General features: G+C 48.2%; 1 protein-coding gene across 1 annotated transcript in view; it reads right to left on the minus strand.

Moving 5' to 3' along the window:
• LOC144684244 (inositol 1,4,5-triphosphate receptor associated 2-like) overlaps positions 1–19,970 on the minus strand; it is a 65,535-nt gene that overhangs the window by 19,955 nt on the left and 25,610 nt on the right. The window contains exon 6 of the mRNA XM_078547883.1: positions 5,046–5,107. Coding sequence (XP_078404009.1) covers positions 5,046–5,107 — 62 coding nt within the window. The remainder of the gene's footprint in view (positions 1–5,045; positions 5,108–19,970) is intronic.

Genomic DNA, 19,970 nt, shown 5'->3' on the forward strand with positions numbered 1-19,970 from the left:
GGACAACACCAAAGTAAGCCAGGGCCCCCAAGGCCTCAGGTCTCCAGAGGACCCATGCCAAAGGCAGCAGAGGCAACGGGACCAACCATTGCACAGGCTGTCTCCACCTCTGCTGCAGATGTCAGGGCAGCAACTAGAAGTCTAAGGCGTTCAAAAGTTAAGAAATTCTGATCATAGTTGGTTATATGGGTGAACATATTTTGTCACTTTACAATCTGAAAATATATTCTCTTCCACTGAATAATGTGTAATGGTGTCTTTCAGTTTCAATGACAGGCTTCGTGAGTCCTCCCACTGCATTTCCCACCCACCCACCACCACTAGCAGTTCAGCTGCATGCAGCTGGCCCACGAGTGATTCTGTAGGGAGAAGTCTGCATGTGGCAGGCCTTTTGGAGCCTCGTGCAAACACTCTTCCACACATGCGGATCCTTCCCGCATCAAACTCATCTCAATGTCCTGAGCATTTTCAATGCTGCCTGCTGGGGTCACTTTCAGTTATACATCTGAGCTGACCTACATCTCCGCTCACCCACTGATCACACTCCCATGCAGCACTTGATCTCGCCCACCATGACTCTCATTTCACTTTCGATTTAGCCAGCATGGTAGTACTACAGTTTTTCTTTCACTCCCTGTCTTTCTCCCTCCCTCCAATCACCCAATTCCTTACCCCGATCACTGTCGATCTCTCGGCATGACAATTCCACCTCCCCTCCTTGACCTACCAGCCACAACCTTTTCCCTTTCGGGACATCCAGGTGAACGTGCACATTCCCTTCCTTCCTGAAAATCCCACCCTCATCCTTCTTCCCACCCCCAGTGTCCATGTCTGCTTCCAAGTCCCCACCAACCACCCTCGCTGTCCCTTCTACTGATTCCATGGAACTCTCATCCACCCTTTGCCTCACTCCGCCCTTGGTCATTCGTACCATTCCCTCGTACCACGCCCAGCCTCAGTTTGCTCCCCAGGAAGCTGTCCTGGACTCTTTATACCCCCTCTGGACTCCTTCCCCCCTTGAAACCCCATCCCCCCGGAACCACATCCCCCCCAGAACTCCTTCCCCCCCACCCCTTGGACCCCTTCCTCCCCCCCCCCCATCCCCTCTCACAGACTACCCCCCCCATTAGTCCTTCCCCGCCTCGGACTCCCTCCTAGGACTCTCCCCACCACTTAGTCCTTCCCCCATCCCAAATCCTTCCTCCACCCATACTTCTTCCTCCACCTTCCTCCCCCTCAGACTCCTGTCTCCCCCTGCACACCTTGCCCTCTCCTTACTCCTTTCATCCCCCAGACTCCTTCCTCCCCATGGACTCCTTCCCCTCTCTGCCACTACTTGCTCCCTCCGAACTCCTTCCCCTACACCTTCCACCCACCCTTACATCTACCTCCCCAGTTGCTGTCTTCTCCCCTGTTACTCCCAGCTCCCCACATAGGTCCTCCCCCCCCACAACCTCCCCCACCTGATGCCTTCGTTCGCCTCCTCCCAACCTCCCCCCAACACCTTCACTCTACCCACAACCTCCCTCCCCCAACACCTTTGTTTCCCCCCTCCCAAACTTCCCCCTCCCAGCACACTCTCCCTTCATGCCCCCCCATGAGTCTCTGTGCAACCTACCCCTCATGTGCAAGCCTTTCCCCTCCCCCACCTCCATGAGTCTCTATGCAACCCATCTCTATTGTGCCACACTAACACAACATTTCCTCCTCCTATTCTGGAGTCAGCATGCATCCCTTCCCAGTCATACAGTTCAATTCCCATCCACCCCCTTCTGTGTCTGCATTCTAGTCTTCCATAAAAGCACAATACTGTGGATGCTGGAAATCTGAAAGAAAAACAGAAAATGCTGGAAAAACTCCGCAGGTCTGACAGCATCTGTGAAGAGAAAGACAGAGTTAATGTTTTGAGTCTGTATGACCCTTCTTCAGAGCTACAGCGAAATAGAAAGAAGAAGAAGGGTCATACAGCCTCAAAAAGTTAACCCTGTTTTTCTCTGCACAGATGCTGTCAGACCTGTTGAGCTTTTCCAGCATTTTCTGTCTTTCTGCTAGTCTTCCATGTTGGGCTCGAGCTTCCCCACACTCGGTCTCCCCTTTGCCTACCATCAACCCCTCCACTCCCCTTCAACCCCAACATACCCCATTTTCCCCTTGTCTCTGTCATCCTTCCCCACCCCTGGTCGCAATGCTCATCTCTGTTTCAGAGTGCAGACCCACAGCACACACTGAGTGCCATCCTCCTGGAGTATGGAGGCACCCACCGTGAGCAGACCAACCCTACACCCCCACCTGTGGCACAACACTGGCATTGCTGAGAAACTGGAGCATCGCTGTTGCAGGTAGGCTTTGAATGTTGCACTCACCTCAAAGTCATGAGTACAAAAGCAAGAAAGATAGGCAAAGCACTGGTTAGGTCCCAGCTGGAGTATCGTATCCAAATTTGGGCACCACATTTTAGGAATTACATCAATGCCTCAGAGACGGTGGAGAAGGGATTTAGCAACGTGGACCCAGAGATGAGGGACTTTAGTTATGTGGAGAGACTGGAGCAGATGAGATGATCCTCCTTAAAGCAGAGCAGTTAAAGTGAGACTTAATGGAGGTGTTACAAACTATGAAGGATTTCGGTAGGGTAAAAAAGGAAAAACTATTTCCACTGACAGAAGGGTCAGCAAATAGAGGACAAAGATTTAAGAAAATTGGCAAAAGAAACAGAAGGGAGACGAGGTGAAATATATTTTACACAGTGAGTTGTTATGATCTGAAATGTTCTGCCCGAAAGGACGGTAGAAACAGATTCAAGAATAACTTTCAATTTAGGAGAATGAGAGGCTTTCTCATTGAAACCTATAAAATTCTGAAGGGGCTTGAAAAGATAGAAGTTGGGAGATTGTGTCTGCTGGCTGGGGGATCAAGAACATGGGGGGCACAGTCTCAGGATAAGGGGTCGATTATTTAGGACTGAGATGAGGAGAAATTACTTCACTCAAAAGGTTGTGAATCTTCTGAATTCCCTACCCCAGAGGATTGCGATTGCTCCATTGTTGAATACATTTAAGACTGGGATAGATTTTTGGTCTCTCAGGGAATTAAGAGATATGGGGAGCAGGCGGGAAAATGAAGTTGAAGCCCAATTTCAGCCATGATCATACTGAACGGCAGAGCAGGCTTAACGGGCCATATGGTCCACTCTTGCTCCTATTTCTTGTGTTCAATTTTGAATGTGGTAAATACTTTGAGAAAAATTTTCAGGGCATTGAGAAAGAGCAGGCAAGTGGGGTTAATTGGATGGCTCTTTCAAAGAGCGTATGGGCCAAATGGATTCCTTCCATGCTGTATCATTCTCTGATTCTATGACCTGCTGTGACACAGCAAGAGTGGGATCTTATGGCTGAACCACCTGGTTAACTAAGTTTCGCAGTCTCAGAATGTTGCTATAGGGAAGGTCCATCAGAGGTCCAATGCTTCCACACAGAATGGGAGAATGTCAATGAGGAGATAGTCAACCATGACCTATACTTGTCTACCTTCTGGTGCCGATGGTTTCGTAAATAAAGGTAATGAAAGCCTGAATTTAAAATTCTCATCCTGGTTTTCAGATTCCTCCATGGCCTCGTCCTCCCCTAATGCTTTAATCTCTTCCAGCTGCACAGCCCTCTGAGGTCTCTGCACTCCTCCAATACTCCAATATTCTTAAGCATCGATGTTTTTAATTATTCCACCATTAGTGGCTACTCCTTCAGCTGCCTGGGCCCTCATCATGAAAGTATAATAATTTTCACAATATTTTTCTGATCTATTATGAAGTAGGTTTATGGGGGTAAGTATAGTTGGGTCTGTCAGTGTGTGATTTAATGACATTTGGAGTCAAGTAAACAGTAAGCTTTAACTCATCAAAAGAAGTTTACTCATTGAAATGCTCATGAGTAAACATGGATGCTACCTTAGCATGTAAGGTGTGAAGGGAATTTGCATTTTTAGATAAATGAAGGGATATTTGGATTTCAAAGGGATTTTATTCTGTTTACAACTGGCCAGATAAGCAAGGCTAAGGAATGTGCTTATTTTTCCCCAGAGGTTACTGACAATATATAGTGACAACATGAGGAGATGGAGCACCTGGAGGGACATCAAGGTGCCCGTTTCCCTCCCTAACCCTTTCCATCTCTCTCCTCCAAACTTACCTCTTTGAAAAAGCTTTTTGTCATCTGTCCAAATAGCTGTTCTACGTGGCTCCAGGTCAAATATTGTTTGTTAATATTCCTGTGAAGTGCCTTGCGATGTTAAAAGTGTTATACCATAGCAAGATGTTGTTGTGGGGAGCCTTTCCAAGGAATAGATGCCATTGTATATTTTATGTCCACCTAACTGGGCAGATGGGGCCCTGGTTTAAGATCTCATCCAAAAGACATCACCTCCAACTGCCCCACCAACACTTCCTCGGTACTGCTCCTCCTACAATGCAATAATCTCTTGGCACAGACCATTTGACAGTACAGCGCTCCCTTGGTACTGCCCCCCCTACAGTGCAGTGCTCTCTCAGTACTACCCCTCAGACAGTACAGCACTCCGAGTACTGACCCTCTACCATGTAGCACTCCCTTGGTACTGCTCCTCCAACAGTGCAGCGCTCCTTTGGTGCTGACCCTCTGACAATGCAGCTCTCCCTCAATACTCTACTGTGAAATATCAGCCTGGAATATACCCTCAAATCTCTTCAGCAGGGCTTGAACCCAGGACCTCTGACCCAGAGCTAATATTGGAAGAAGTGGGTTTGGTGGAGGCAAGTGGTAAAGGATGCAGTTCTTTAATGAGCTGCCAGTCGTGGTGAAACTTTCCAGATTTTAAAATCCTGAAGAGCAGAAAAATTCTACTGATTTTTGCCTTTTATCAGCCAGATAATTTGTGCCCATGTGAATGGGTCTACCACATGAAATTACTTTCAGCATTTACTCTAGGGAATCTCACTTCATTCCTCCCTTCACCTTCTTTGAAAAAAGCCCCACTTAATGTGAACACAGTGATATCTGTAAAGGTTTACTTACTGTCCATTGAATGAATATAAGGATGTTCCCCCATATCTGTACGAGCTTTATTATCAGGTGTCCTGTAAAACAAGGATCAAAGACACTGAAAAACACAAAACACAGCCAAATTATATAAGATAGCCACTGATAAATCCAGTGGGGAATTCTGGAGAAACGTCTTTACCTAGTGGTTAGAATGTGAAACTTGCTACCAAAGGGAGTGATTTAAGCTGGATAAGCACGAGGGAGAAAGGAATAGGAGGATATGCTGATTGGGTGAGATGAAGAGGGTTGGGAGGAGGCTTGTGCGATGCATAAACATTTTTGTAGACATGTTGGTCTGGGCCTGTTTATATGCTGTAACTGTTTTGTAATAATACTAGTATTTATTTTGTTCCAGCTTTGTACCCCCTCCCAGCCCAGCCCCACAACCCACAGGATACTGGTCAGGGTCCTGCAGATATTAAGTGCCCCCAGCCAGCCCCTGAAACATTCTTCAAATGTCAGCCTAAATAGCCCTTGGCTAGAATTCCCCCAAGCTTGGGTGTTAGACCCGACCAGGGTGTTTAAAATGTTAAAAGGATGTGATAGGCTAGATACAGAGAAACCACTCCTCTGGTTGGAGGAGAGTACAGAACAAGGCAACATAACCTTAGAATTGGAGTTAGGCCATTCAGGGGTGATGACAGGAAGCGCTTCTTCACACAAAGGGAAATGGAAACCTGGAACTCTCTCCCACAAAACACTGTGGATGGTGGGAATCATTTGGAGCTTTCATAACTGAGATAGATGGATTAAGGTTGGGTAACTGTAAGATGGAAAAAGAGATGGGAAGAAACTGTTCCCATTGGCATATGGGTTGAGAACTAGAGCACATTGATTCAAGGCGATTGGCAAAAGAACGAAATGCAACATGAGGAAAACCTTTTTTTACATAGCAAATGGTTATGATCTGGAATACATTGCTGAGATTGTGGTGGAGGCAGATTCAATTGTGATTTCATAAGGGGATTGGTTAAGCATCTGAAGGGAAAATAAATTGCCAGGCTACGGAGTAAGAGCGGGGGAGTGGGATTCACTAAATTGCTCATCCAGAGAAATGGCATAGGCTTGAAGGGCCTAATAGCCTTCTTCTATGCTGTAACGATTCTATGTGTCTATGAAATGGAGTTAAGGTGCAGAGTAGCCATTATGAACAGTGGAGCCAGCTTGAAGGGCTGATTGGCCCTCTCCTGTTTCAAAAGTTCTTAGATTGTCAATAGGCTATTCAATCATGGGAAGCATCACTCCACCATTGGCAGCTGAGCCTTCAACTGATGGGCCCAAGCTCTGGAATTCCCTCTCTAAACCTCTTCTGTACTCTCTCTCTCTTCTCTTTAAGGTGCTGCTTAAAACCTACTTCTGTGAGTTAAGCTTTTGACCATCTGCCTGATATCTCCTGTGGCTCATCAAATTCTGTCTGATAATTGTTCCCGTGAAGCACTTCGGAAGGTTTCACTATGTTAAAGATGCTGGCCAGGGTTTTCTGTGTGCGGTGGAGTCAGGTATGTTTGGTGACGTGAGCGTACAATATGCCTCAATTGGTTTCACGACAGCGTGAAACCAGTTTGCGATTGTCCGCTCAGCCCACCGATGTCATTATTAGACCTGCCCTCCAGAATCGTTCTGCCTACGTTGGCGCAAAAGCACGTTGACGTCTTTCACAATACCATATAAAAGATGTGAACTTGGCTGGCTGCACTCTGAGGGGAACTCGGAGCTGAGTACACAGTAACGTTGAGCAGCGGTCACCTGGATAGCCTGTTGGACTTCAAGCTTGAGGCGCGTTTGGGGAAGAGGATGAGGGCAGCCCGTGGTTGAGGTGACTTGGCGGGGGGAGGGGGTGCAGGCAAGAGCAGCCTTGCTGTTGTAGTGACTTGGCGGAGGCTAGAGCAGCTCTGCATTTGAAATGACGGGGGTCGGGGGGAGGTGGGGGGGTGTGCTAGGGATGCCCTGCAGCAGAATGCACAAGCATTCAGCGTGGAGGATAGGGTGGTCGAGGGAAGCAGCAACGTGTTAGGGACACCTTATATAGTGTGACCATTCATCTGCAACTGAAACAGTTCAGGCGCAGCCATTGATACGATTGGAGTCGGGCTTCTAGCTTATCCGCCCACTCACGTGATGCAGAGGCATCAAAGTGCCACCAAGTGCTCCAGAGCTTTTCACCCTTTGAGCACAGACTGCAAAGTAATGAGCGTTTTAGTGGACTGCAGAACAGTTGGATGACTGGGCATGTTGTATAATCTCCTCACTAAAGCTGGCCATGGAGCAGTCACTGGTGGAGGTGCTCACAGTCTCTTGCAATCTCAGAATCCAGGTTTGGACCAGTCTCCCCGATGGTTCAAGCTAACAGTGCAGCCTTGCAGTGCAGGTTAGGAGAATGCCTGCATCTGAGTTGAGAGCACAGCATGCAGTGCGTGATGTGCAAAGCTGCCGCTAAAAGATCAGGTGGAGTGGGGCAGAGGTGGGTGGGGTTTTGGGCAGTCATGCAGCACACTAAACTCTGGCCATTCAAGTGGTGGCCAGCACTTTCCGCAATGCGTTAAGGGGCCTTCACACTTAACCAGGACAGGTTCTTAGTATACTCATACTAACCCACATGTCTCTCTCTTTCAGCCTGCAGGAGTACAACATCAGGATCATGGAGCTTGGTGAACTAGCTGTATGCATCGTGGCGTACAGAGAGCGAAGACGACAGAGGAGAGAGTGACAGAGGCGCCTGGATGGGCAGAGGGAGGAGCAGCACTCTCTGGAAGACTGGAAGGCTGGGGCTCCCGTACATGCCACTGAAGAGCAACAGCGAGCTGTCACTTGTTGGCATTTAGTGACACCCAGGGTCTATAGACGCCACCTTTCATTCCTGCAGATGACCAAACACCAGTGTCGCCGAAGACTGCTCATGTCTAGGGAACTGGTCGGTCACATCTGCCCTTTACTGCAGGATTTGGGCCACGGGGGTATGGAGGGCGTTCACTGCCAGTGGCTGTGAAAGTGACAGCGGAGGTCAATTTCTACCCCAGTGGCTCCTTTCAGGGCTCCACAGGTGATCTCTGTGGGATCTCACAAGCTTCCACGCACAAATGCATCCATGAGGTCATGGACGTCATCTTTGTGAGGGCACACAAACTTGTGCATTTCGCCCAGGACCAGGTCAGTCAGAATGCAAGAGCAATTGGATTTGCCCAGATCTGGGGCTTCCACAGGTGCAGGGTTCCATCGATTGCATTCACATAGCGCTCAGGTCTCCATTACAACACACGGTCAACTACATCAACTTCCATTTGCTGAATGCGCAGCTGGTGTGCAACAACCAGAAACACATCCTCCAAATCTGTGCACAGTTTCCCGGGAGTGTGCACGATGCCTACATTCTCAGTCGGTTACAGATCCCTGACGTATCCCAGGGTCCACTGAAGCAGCAGAGATGGCTCCTCGGGAACAAGGGCTCCCCACTGAAGTCCTGGCTGATGGCACCCATGTGGCAGCCTCAGACTGCAGCAGAGCAAAAGTATAATGAGGTTCATGCTGCAACTCACACCTTGGTGGATCAGACCATCAAGATGCTGAAGATGAGGTTCTGGTGCCTGGACCGGTCTGGTGGAGCCCTGCAATATAGTCTACAGAGGGTGTCACGCATCATCATCGCCTGCTGCGCCCTTTACAACCTGGCGCTGCAACAGGGAAATGAGCTGGCTGAGGATGAGGTTGGAGAAGTTGGAGGTCTACTCGGATGAGGCCGATGGGGATGAGGCTGAGGAGGTCCTTGGAGGCGATGATAACAGGGATGAGGCCCTCTCACTGACCAGACGATGCAAGGGCACTTGGGAGGCCCTCATAGCCGCTAGATTTGTGGAGGATGATGACAACATGCACTAAGGCAACCCCATAGATCCTCACATCACATTTTTTTAAAAATTCATTCATGGGATGTGGGCATCGCTGGCTGGGCTAGCATTTATTTCCCATCCCTAGGTGCCCTTGAGAAGGTGGTGGTGAGCTGCCTTCTTGAACCGCTGCAGTCCATGTGGTGTGGGTACACCCACAGTGCTGTTAGGAAGGAAGTTCCAGGATTTCAACCTAGTGACAGTGAAGGAACAGTGATAAATTTCCAAGTCAGGATGGCGAAAGACTTGGAGGGGAACTTCCAGGTAGTGGTGTCCCCATCGATCTGCTGCCCTTGTCCTTCTAGATGGTAGTGGTCGTGGGTTTGGAGGGTGCTGTCTAAGGAGCCTTGGTGAATTCCTGCAGTGCATCTTGTAGATGGTACACACTGCTGTCACTGTGCGCAGGTGATGGGGGGAGTGAATGTTTGTGGAGGTGGTGCCAATCAAATGGCTGCTTTGTCCCGGGTGGTGTCAAGCTTCTTGAGCATTGTGGGAGCTGCACTCATCCAGGCAAGTGGGGAGTATTCCATCACACTCCTGACTTGTGCCTTGTAGATGGTGGACAGGCTTTGGGGAGTCAGGAGATGGGTTACGTGTCACACTATTCCTAGCCTCTGACCTGATCTTGTAGCCACAGCATTTATATGGCTAGTCCAGTTCAGTTTCTGGTTAATGGTAACCACCAGGATGTTGATAGTGGGGCATTCAGTGAAGATTATGCCATTGAACATCAAGGCGCAATGGTTGGATTCTCTCTTGGTGGAGATGGTCATTGCCTGACACTTGTGTGATGTGAATGTTACTTCCCACTTGTCAGCCCAAGCCTGGATATTGTCCATGTCTTGCTGCATTTGGACACAGACTACTTGAGTGTCTGAGGAGTCACAAATGGTGTTGAACATTGTGCAATAGTGAACATCCCCACTTCTGACCTTATGCTGGAAGGAAGGTCATTGATGAAGCAGCTGAAGATGATGGTTGGGCCTAGGACACTACCCTGAGGAACTCCTGCAGTGATGTCCTGGAGCTGAGATGACTGACCTCCAACAACCACAACCATCTTCCTTTGTGCTAGGTATGACTCCAACCAGTGGAGAGCTTTCTCCCTGATTCCCATTGACTCCAGTTTTGCTAGGGCTCCTTGATGCCACACTCTGTCAAAGGCTGCCTTGATGTCAAGGGCAGTCACTTTCACCTCACCTCGGGAGTTCAGCTCTTTTGCCCATGTTTGAAACAAGGCTGTAATGAGGTCAGGAGCTGAGTGGCCATGGCGGAACCCAAACTGGGCATCAGTGAACAGGTTATTAAACGTTTGACTCCAGTCTGGCTTATGGCAGCGCACATACCCTCTGTGATAATACTCCTGTCATGGAGACGCAGTGGAGGCCCTAATAGTCGCTCAATTGCAGGAGGATGATGATGACATGCAGTGAGGACACTCCATAGATCTTCACATAGCCTCTGAGAATGTCTGACCCCTATCTGGCTGAGGGCAACTCGCTTGCACCCTGTGATCAGGGTCATATCATTGAGACGCAGCCGTGAAACTTTAGAAGCAAGTGGATGCTGTGCTTTCAGCTCAGACGCAGGCATTCTCCTAACCTGCGCTGTAAAGAAGCACTGTTAGCTTGAACCATCAGGGAGACTGGTCCAAACCGGGATGCTGAAATTGCAAGGGGCTGTGAGCGCCTCCACCAGTGACTGCTCCATAGCTTTGTCTGCCTTCAACACCTGACCTCTTCAGGAGCACAGCATCACTGGTCACAGATGCTGGAGAGATGGAGCCAACCCCACCTTAGAAGTGCTGAGAGCACACAGAGAGAATGATGGAACTCTGTGGCACCTGTCCATTACATTCTGGCAGCAATGCGTCAAGGTGCAGGCATTGGTAATGTGTCCAGGGAGTGTGTGGCTGGACCATCACTTTGGTCTGAAGGCTGCACAAAGCACAGGGAAGAGGCCCTGGACTGAGACAAATGACTTTATCTTGTGCAGAAGTGTTCCACATCTGAATGACATGAACGCTGGTCATCAGAACAAGGAGCTGGAGGCAGGGAGACACTCTTGGGAGGTTATTGACAATAATAATCAATATGTACAAATAACTAACACCTATGCCCAGGCTGTGCAACTACACCTTCTTAATCTTCCTAACCCTGCCATTATGTCTTGGTGCTCCCTGGACATCCACAGCGGAAGTGGAGGCAGCCTGCTGACTACAGTTACTATGCCCCATCTGTGATGACATTGGCGGCCGTTCTACGGAAGGCCAAGACGCGGAGGGCACTGGCCTGCTTTGGGAGTCCTACTGCATGGCAGCGGCACTTTTCTCAGCCTGTGAAACTGGAGCTGCTGAGGTCACAGGAACAGCGGATTTGAATGGGCCGTAAACTCCTGGAGTCACCTGGATGGGTGGCCCCAGGAGGGAGCGGGAGGGGCAACACTGTTGATCCTTCTCCCTTCAGGTGCCCAAGGGCCCCAGGCTGATTCCGTGAGGAGAAGAGGTAGCTGGAGTGAGATCGAGCTGCCCCATACCACTCTCGCGTAAACACTGTTGGAGGCCAACTATGACATCACCGATAGAGTTGAGCCCGCGCAGCAGTGCAGGAAAAACGTCCTGGACCAAGGTCTCCCTGGCAGCCGCCATCCTACCAGGTGTTGACCTCGGTGCATTGGCATGCCGGTGCTATCACCTCAGCCTAAAGGCGGACGGACTCCTCCATTGTGCCTTGCAATCTGAGGAGTGCAGCGGAGATCCCTTCCTGATGTTCCTGAGATTGCCTTTGCAGCTGCAGCAACTGTGACATGACCAAGTCCAGAGGCTCGTCATCTGACACGAATTCAGCAAATTTCTGGCCTCCAGCAGCCCTCCGAGTGCCGGACACCTGGGAAGTCCTTGCTGCTGCCTGCTATGGATCAGACAGTGTGGTGCACTCTCCAGATTGTGATCCCGGGGCTATTCTAAAGCTAAGTCCCATCGAGGTGTGTGTCTCTGTGCTGGTGGAGGGTGTGGGTGAGCACTCTGATGGGACTTCAAGGAGGGTGCCTTCAGATTCCTCTTCGAAATTTCTGCGGGACTTGATTGGAGGTCCTGGGTCGTGGACTCCATCAGCTGTTTCCCAGATGTGCCTGCGGAAGCAAGGAGAGATAATTAATGCATGGGAGTGGCCTGTGAAACAGGACACATCACTCACAGCATTGTTGTCTGATGGATGTTGCGCTACCGGATCCTCACTTGGTTGAGCACCGCCAACCTCACCGTCAGCATAGGACCAATCCAGATCGTCGCTGGCCAGCTGGATGGCTCTGTATTCAAAGTCCATGAGGAACTTGATTTCAGGCATTCCTCCACTGGTCTGCGACCTCTCCCTCATGTTGTGTGCCTGCTTGTCCTGCATGAATAGAGATGGAGAGAGTGTAAGCAGGGTGCCTGCCAGGTCAGATGATAAGTATGCCTGGTATGTGTGGGTGGTGAGTGGTCCCATGGATGGGATGAGGACAATGAAGGTGTGTACGAGAGAGTGAATGCTGATGTCCCTTGAACTGACAGTGAGTGAGATCCCTGTGAATGTGTTGATGGGTTTGTGAGTCTGTGAGTTGAGAGTGTGAGAAGAGTGACTTACCCTGGCAGAAGGGAGGAGACCATTCATCTTCTTGAGGCACTAAGTGGTTGGCCTCTTTTGAAGGGCATTGGCGCTGACCACAGCTGCCACCGCCTCCCAAGCCTGGTTGGTCACGCCGCTGCCCATCCTGCAGCCAGAGTGGGGGTAGAATACATCATAGTGGGTTTCCACGGCATCCAAAAGGTGCCCCAGTGACGCGTCGCTAAGCCTGGGGACTGCAGTCTTTTTGCGTTTCGTGGACATCTTCCCTGCAGCAATCGTGGGCAGGAAGCTCTGAGATGTGTGCGAGTGGCTTATCTTTAAATATAAAGCAGTGAGGTGATGGCATAGCAGGCGAATGAGAGCCTGCCCACCATGGAAACTGGGAATGCATAAGTAATGCGGTGGGTTTGCAACGATACAGCATGAAAATCCGCCATCGCGGCCAGCGGGTATAATGTCATTTTCCCCACCCACTGGGGAATCTGGGACGATTCCGCCTACTATATAAACAGAAAATGTTGTTGTTAACCCGGTCAAAAATGAATGCATTAATCCTCAGCAACATCTGTACGGGTTCGATTTGGAACAGGAGCAAAACCCCTGGTCAATTTTCTGCCCCAGATCACCAGAGGTGAGGACAATCTTTACTACTAACCCCAGAAAAGGTCAGTTTGTGCAGCAGATGCCAGGGTTGGAACTCAGAAGCTTCCCGTTATGCATGACTCAGGTCCACATTGGGCAGCATATGTACAATTTGATCCATTAGTGCAATTCCCCTGTGGGGCTGCAGCAATTGCAGAGGTTCAGTGAGAAATCCAATAGCCTGAGGGCAACAATGTCCGAACGTTAGGTGTCAGCCTTGTCAATGCTACTGACATCCCCAGCTCAAATGTAAAAAATACTTTCTCCATTATGATCAATATCTGGGTACAAGATGAGACACTCGTGTGGAGAACAAACACCAGCATAAACTAGCTAGACCAAAATGCCTGTTTCTATGCTGTATATTCTATGTAACTCTATGTAACAAGGCCTAGAAATTATCATTGGTGCTCCTCGTGGATGAATGTTTAATATATACATGTGACATTCTTCTCATTATGCTAATGATGTAGTTAATGCATTTGCTTTCATAAGAAACATAAGAACATGAGAAATAGGAGCAGAAGTAGACCACTCCCCTATTCAATGAGATCATGGCTGATCTTCTACTTCCACGCCATTTTCCTGCAATATCCCCATATCCCTTGATGTTTTTTTATACGTAGAAATCTATCGATCTCAGTCTTGAACATACTCAATAACTGAGCCTCCATAGCCCTCTGGGGAAGGGAATTTCAAAGATTCACCACTGTCTGAGTGAAGAAATTCCTCCTCATTTCAGTCCTAAATGGCCTGCCCCTTATTCTGAGACTGTGTCCCCTGGTTCTAGACCCCCTTAGCCAGGAGAAACATCCTCCCTACATCTACCCTGTCAAACCTAGTGAGAATTTTGTATGTTTGAATGAGATCACCTCTCATTCTTCTAAACTCCATAGAATAAAGGCCCAGTCTATTTAACCTTTCCTAATAGGACCTAGGAATTAGTCTGGTGAACCTTTGTTGCACTCCCTCTATGGCAAATATATCTTTCCTTAGAGAAAGAGGCCAAAACTACACACAATACTTCAGGTGTGGTCTCACCAAGGTGCTATATAAGTGCAGTAAGATATCTTTACTCCCATACTCAATCCTCTGGAATAAAGGGCAAACTACCATTTGCCTTCTTAATTCCTTGCTTCGGTGACTCATGAACAAGGACACTCAAGACCCTTTGAAGTTCAACACTTCCCAGCCTTTCACCATTTAAGAAATACTCTGTGGGCGGAATTTTCTGGTCTTGTCAGCGACAGGATTCGTGGCTGGTAGCAGTGGAAAATTCGGAGAGAGGCCAAAAGTCGGATTTTGGCCGGCAGGAAAACATGTTAGAATTTTCCCCTCAGCACTTTCATGGTGGGCTGATGGCAGGTCGGATTTCCCACAGATCCATGTCGGGAACGCCATTTGCATGCATTAGCATGTCATGAATATTCATTAAAACACAAGTCACAGGAATCACGTTCCCCCTCCCAATCATGTGCCACACCAGCGAGAAATTAGACCAAACTGAATCACGACCAGATATAAGTGGAGTGCAGTTGTCCACCTTCACTACGCCCATGACTTCGAGGGGAGTGCAACATTTAAAGCCTATCTACAACAGTACTGCTCTGGGTCGTCAACGATGCCAAAGCTATCATGTTAGGCCAGGCTGGTGGGGTGTCTAGTTGGGCTCCTCATAGCGGATGCCCCAGGTGTGTAGCTGGGCTCATGGTAGGCGCCATGGGTGTGTGGTTGGGTTCCTAATGGTGGCTGCTGCGCTGCTCCAGGAGGACAGCGCTGAGTGTGTGTTGCAGGCCTCAGGCAGGGCTGCACTCTACCAACAGAGAGGGCCAAAGCTGGACACAGTTTAAAAATGAAACTGGAAAAAAATCTACATGGAGGGGTCTGCGGCAGTGTGGGAGGAGCCCATAGCTGGAATCAGGGGCCCTTTCAGGGAGCACCCTCATGCCTATTAGATTCTCAACATGGAGACGAGAAATCAGCTTATAGAACTCATGAATGGTAGGGCACTGAGGAGTGCGGAGGAACAAAGGGATCTGGGAGTTCAGATACATAATTCTCTGAAAGTGGCGTCACAGGTAGACAAGGTTGTAAAGAAAACTTTTGGCATACTGGCCTTCATAAATCAAAGTATTGAGTATAGGAGTTGGGATGTTATGGTGAGGTTGTATAAGACATTGGTGAGGCCAACTTTGGAGTATTGTGTGCAGTTCTGGTCGCCTAACTACAGGAAGGATATCAGTAAGATTGAGAGAGTGCAGAGAAGATTTACTAGGATGTTGCCAGGTCTTAAGGAGTTGAGTTACAGGGAAAGATTAAACAGGTTAGGACTTCATTCCTTGGAGTGTAGAAGAATGAGGGGAGATTTGATAGAAGTTTACAAAATTGTGAGGGGTATAGACAGAGTAAATGGCTTTAGGGTGAAAGGGGAAAGGTTTAGGGGGAACATTAGGGGGAACTTCTTCACTCAGAGAGTGGTAAGAGTGTGGAATGAGCTACCATCTGACGTGGTAAATGCGGGCTCACTCTTAAGTTTTAAGAATAAATTAGATAGATACATGGATGGGAGAGGTCTGGAGGGTTATGGACTAGGTGCAGGTCAATGGGACTAGTGGAATAATATTTCGGCACAGACTAGAAGGGCCAAATGGCCTGTTTTCTGTGCTGTAGTGTTCTATGGTTCTATGGTTCTATGAACACTTTGTTGAGAAATTAGAGTTGGAACCAGTAACAAATGGTGTGCTTTTACATGAGACTGCAATGGTCATTGGGGTCACAATAAAGGTGGTCAATTTGAGCATTTAAAAGTGAAGGGAATATGAGAAGGGAAGATGCAGCCAGCCATTAAGGTAGCACAGCTGCTGGTTATCTGCAAGATGACCAATGAAACCCTGTAAAGGCCATTGTCCAATTCACATGGGTTATGGGCCAAAGGGCATCCAGTCATCCCAAAAATGCAAGGTAGGCTTAATCGCTGAATCAAATCAGGCATCGTATGAGTGTCTTTAGTGAGGGTGAACATAGCATGGCTGTGCTCAAGCCTCTTCCAATCTCAATGGGATTGAGATGTGCAGTTGTTGGGGTGGCTTCTTAGGCAGCTAGATCTGTGAGGGATTACATCAGCTACAAGGCTGGACCAGGGAAAGGCAAGTGGCACAGACCCAGTACAATGGCCTGACAGTGGCTTACTGGCTGCAAGTGGGAAGTCTACTATAGTTTGTCATTCTACATTAATTTCATGGGTTTATCTAACCACAGGAAGAAGGATTATAGAATGGAGGCTGCACTCAGTGCTGCCTTCTTGATGGCAGTGTTCCGAATGAGGAGGAGAAGAAGGGCCCGCCACCATCCAGCACAGCTTCAAGGGGTGCCTGGGCCTGAGGTGCATGGTCCAGGAGAGTCCCACGAAGACCCAGAGGCTGAGAAGGTCAGACCCATCCAACAGAGGCGACTGGCACGACCAAAAACACTTTTCTCAATTGGAGATGAGTGAGAGACAATGCCTATGTATGTCTCCACCTGTCAAGAGATGCGGTGGCTCATATCAGTCATATTCTGTGGGAGGATCTAATGCTGCATGTACTGGGAGGCCATCCTCTGCCAGTGTCCCTGCAAGTAGCTCATTCCAGGGATCCACAAGGGGCCTATGTGGCACCTCTCAGTCCTCAACAAATAAATGTATAAAGGAGGTGACAGATGCCCTCTTCAGTAAGGCTCATCACTATATAAAGTTTACAATGGATGAAGCTAGCCAGGCTGCTAGATTTCTGGGATTTGCAGCTATCTCAGGCTTCCCTAGAGTACAGGGTGAGATTGATTAGATACATGCGGCTTTGAGAGCTATATGGCAGCAGCCCCTGATCTTCATTAACAGAAAAGGGTTCCATTCCCTCAAGGTTCAGCTGGTGTGCAATCAATAGAGCACATCATGCACATTTGTGCCAGTTACCCTGGGAGTTCCCGTGACTCCCACATTCTGAGCCAGTCCCAGGTGCCTCAGATATTCGAGGGGCCTTGATGCTTAAAGGGTTGGCTATATGGCGATAAGGGGTATCCACTAAAAAGATGGCTCATGACACTCATGTATCGACCTCAAAGTGCCTCGGAAGAGAGATACAACACAGCGTACTGTACGATGAGTTCCATCATTGAGCAGACCATTGGCATCCTGAGGATGCGCTTCTGATGTTTGGACCTCTCTACTGGGGTTCTGCAGTACTCTCCACTGAGGGTCTCCCACACATCATGGTCTGTTGTGCCCTGCAATCCCAGACGCTTCAAAGGGGAGATATGGACAAGGCTGAGAAGTCCTCGGACGATGAAGACTTGGAAGGCAGGAACCTGAAGAAGGTGATGAGGGTCAGCTTCCACATGATGATGCCCTCAAAGCTGCATGACTCAGAAGACTGATAGCCACAAGGCTCCAGGAGGAGTAAGATCCAGACAAGGACTGAGTGCATTTCTCCTGTCCCTTAGAGCCATGCCATTGTTTGGAAAAGCCTTTAAAATAGTGACATCACAAGCAATGTCCGCATTTGGCCTTGGACCTGCAACCCTGAAAGATCACAAGGCCCTCATCTTTGGAAAGGTCAGCAGGCAAAGCTGTGGAAGTGCAAGGCAGCACACCAGCACAAACCCTGCATCAGCTGCACACTATGCTGTCATAGTTACCTCAATGATACACTTCTTACAGCCACAGGAATGCGCACATGGTTGGAGAGGCCATCATGGCTACAGGTCTTGTGCTTTGGCACAAGCTATGAAGACAACTCATTGTTGATTAAACAAAATTACATGTAACCTTCCATTACACATGAGCACACATAAGTTTGTGGTGTCTTGTAAGGAATAACGTTTCCAAACTCTGTGTGCAGACAGTCTCAGGAAACAGCTGACACATCTCCTTGACATTACACAAGGGGCAAGTAACTAACATGAGTCCGCTAAACATCACATGAATCTGAGGCTCACAAAGGGAGGCATTCACGGAGTGAGAGCTTGGCTCACCTTCACAATAAGAGGACACATAGATGCATATGCATGACACATTCAAATGATGAGACCATTGTGGTGAACAGCAAATGTATTTACAAAGGTGCATTATGTATACAGTGAATGAACACCAGTGCCCCCATAGTGTAAAGGAAAGATCATTTCTTTCCTAAAGCAGGCTTATGGTATGTGTGTGTGTGTGTGTGTGTGTGTGTATGTCTCTAGTTTAATTAAACTGCAGACAGTCAGATTGCAAGGTTTGAATCATCAAAAGGGATGAGGAGTAAAACAGGCATTTGAAATGGAGCTGGCTAAGCTAGGATGTGCTAAGATACAATGTGAATGCAATTTGCATTTATTACATAAGTTGAGAGGGTGTTTGATTTTCAAAGGGACATGATAAGATGTTTACAACTGGCAAGATAAATAAGGCAAAGTTATTAAGTTTATTTTTCCCAAACGTGCTGGCTAGAATGACAATTTGAAAGATTTTAGGGGGAGGGCGTAGTGGTATTGTTGCTGGACTAGTAATCCAGAGACCCAGGGAAATGCTCTGGGGACCCGGGTACAAATCCCGCCATGGCAGATGGTGGAATTTGAATTCAATAAAAATCTGGAATTAAAAGTCTAATGACAACCATTGTTGATTGTTGTAAAAGCCCATCTGGTTCACTAATGTCCTTTAGGGAAGGAAATCTGCTGTCCTGACCTGGTCTGGCCTACATGTGACTCTAGACCCACAGCAATGTGATTGACTTGCAAATGCCCTCTGAACAAGGGCAATTAGAGGTGGGCAATAAATGCTGGCTAGCCAGTGACACCCACATCCCATGAATGAATAATAAAAAAAATTATATTCTGGGTAAAGTAGCTTCTAAAGACAGGTGGAAACAATGGGATTTACAGGTCAAAGGGAGAAAATATATTTAAAGAAAGATGGAAAACTGTGTGGGGGTGGTCCTGTGAAATCTTGAAAGGTGCACAGTGTGAAACAGACTTGTAGAAAAAGCCTCTAGCCACCCTGGAGAAATTTGCTGTTCCAGGAAGCAGGGTTTTGTTAAAAGCTTTGGAATTCCATTTGTCAAGTGAGAGGAGAAAGAAGCTGTGAAATACCTCCTTTACAGCAACAGTGGGCGCTGGTGGTAATATTGCTGGATGTTTATAGATTAAGAATCTATTTGGAGTGTTGCATGAAAGGAGTGTGTAGTTGGGGGTTTAGTTAAGTAGAAATCTTGTGAGAGCTGTTATAAAACTAAACGTAACAGCGTAACTGTAATCTTGTGTTTTTAAGTTTTCTTTTCTTTTGTTAATAAATGTTTTAGCTTAATCTTTAAAATCTCTAAAGGTGGTAGTGGACTCATTATTACTGACACAAACCTTGTCATAATGGGCAGTAACCTCTGACTAGCGTCGGAAAGTGCTGGCCCGCAGGAATTAGAAGTAATAAATACCTACTTACCTGGTCTTGAAAATTATGTTGCCACTTCTGTTTGCTGGAGCTGCTTGGGGCCTGCATCAAAAGACTCCTCGCAGACTCCAGCAAAGTGTAGCTCCAGCATATTCAAGGAGGCCACACCCTCTTTTTTACAGCATTAGCTGCCATAAAGCAGTTAAGTTTAAAGGGCCAGGGAAACTGACAGGCCAGGGAGAAGGTAAGTGTCTAAGGTAAGTGGATAGGATTTGTGGGTTGGGTGTGTCTGGGGGTTGGGGTGGGGGAGTCCGAGGTTTGGGAGTGGGGGGCCCGAGGTCGCAGGGGGCAGGGCCCAAGGTCGGTGGGG

Source organism: Cetorhinus maximus, chromosome 9, assembly GCF_964194155.1.
Source record: "Cetorhinus maximus chromosome 9, sCetMax3.hap1.1, whole genome shotgun sequence".
Taxonomy (NCBI): Eukaryota; Metazoa; Chordata; class Chondrichthyes; order Lamniformes; family Cetorhinidae; genus Cetorhinus; species Cetorhinus maximus.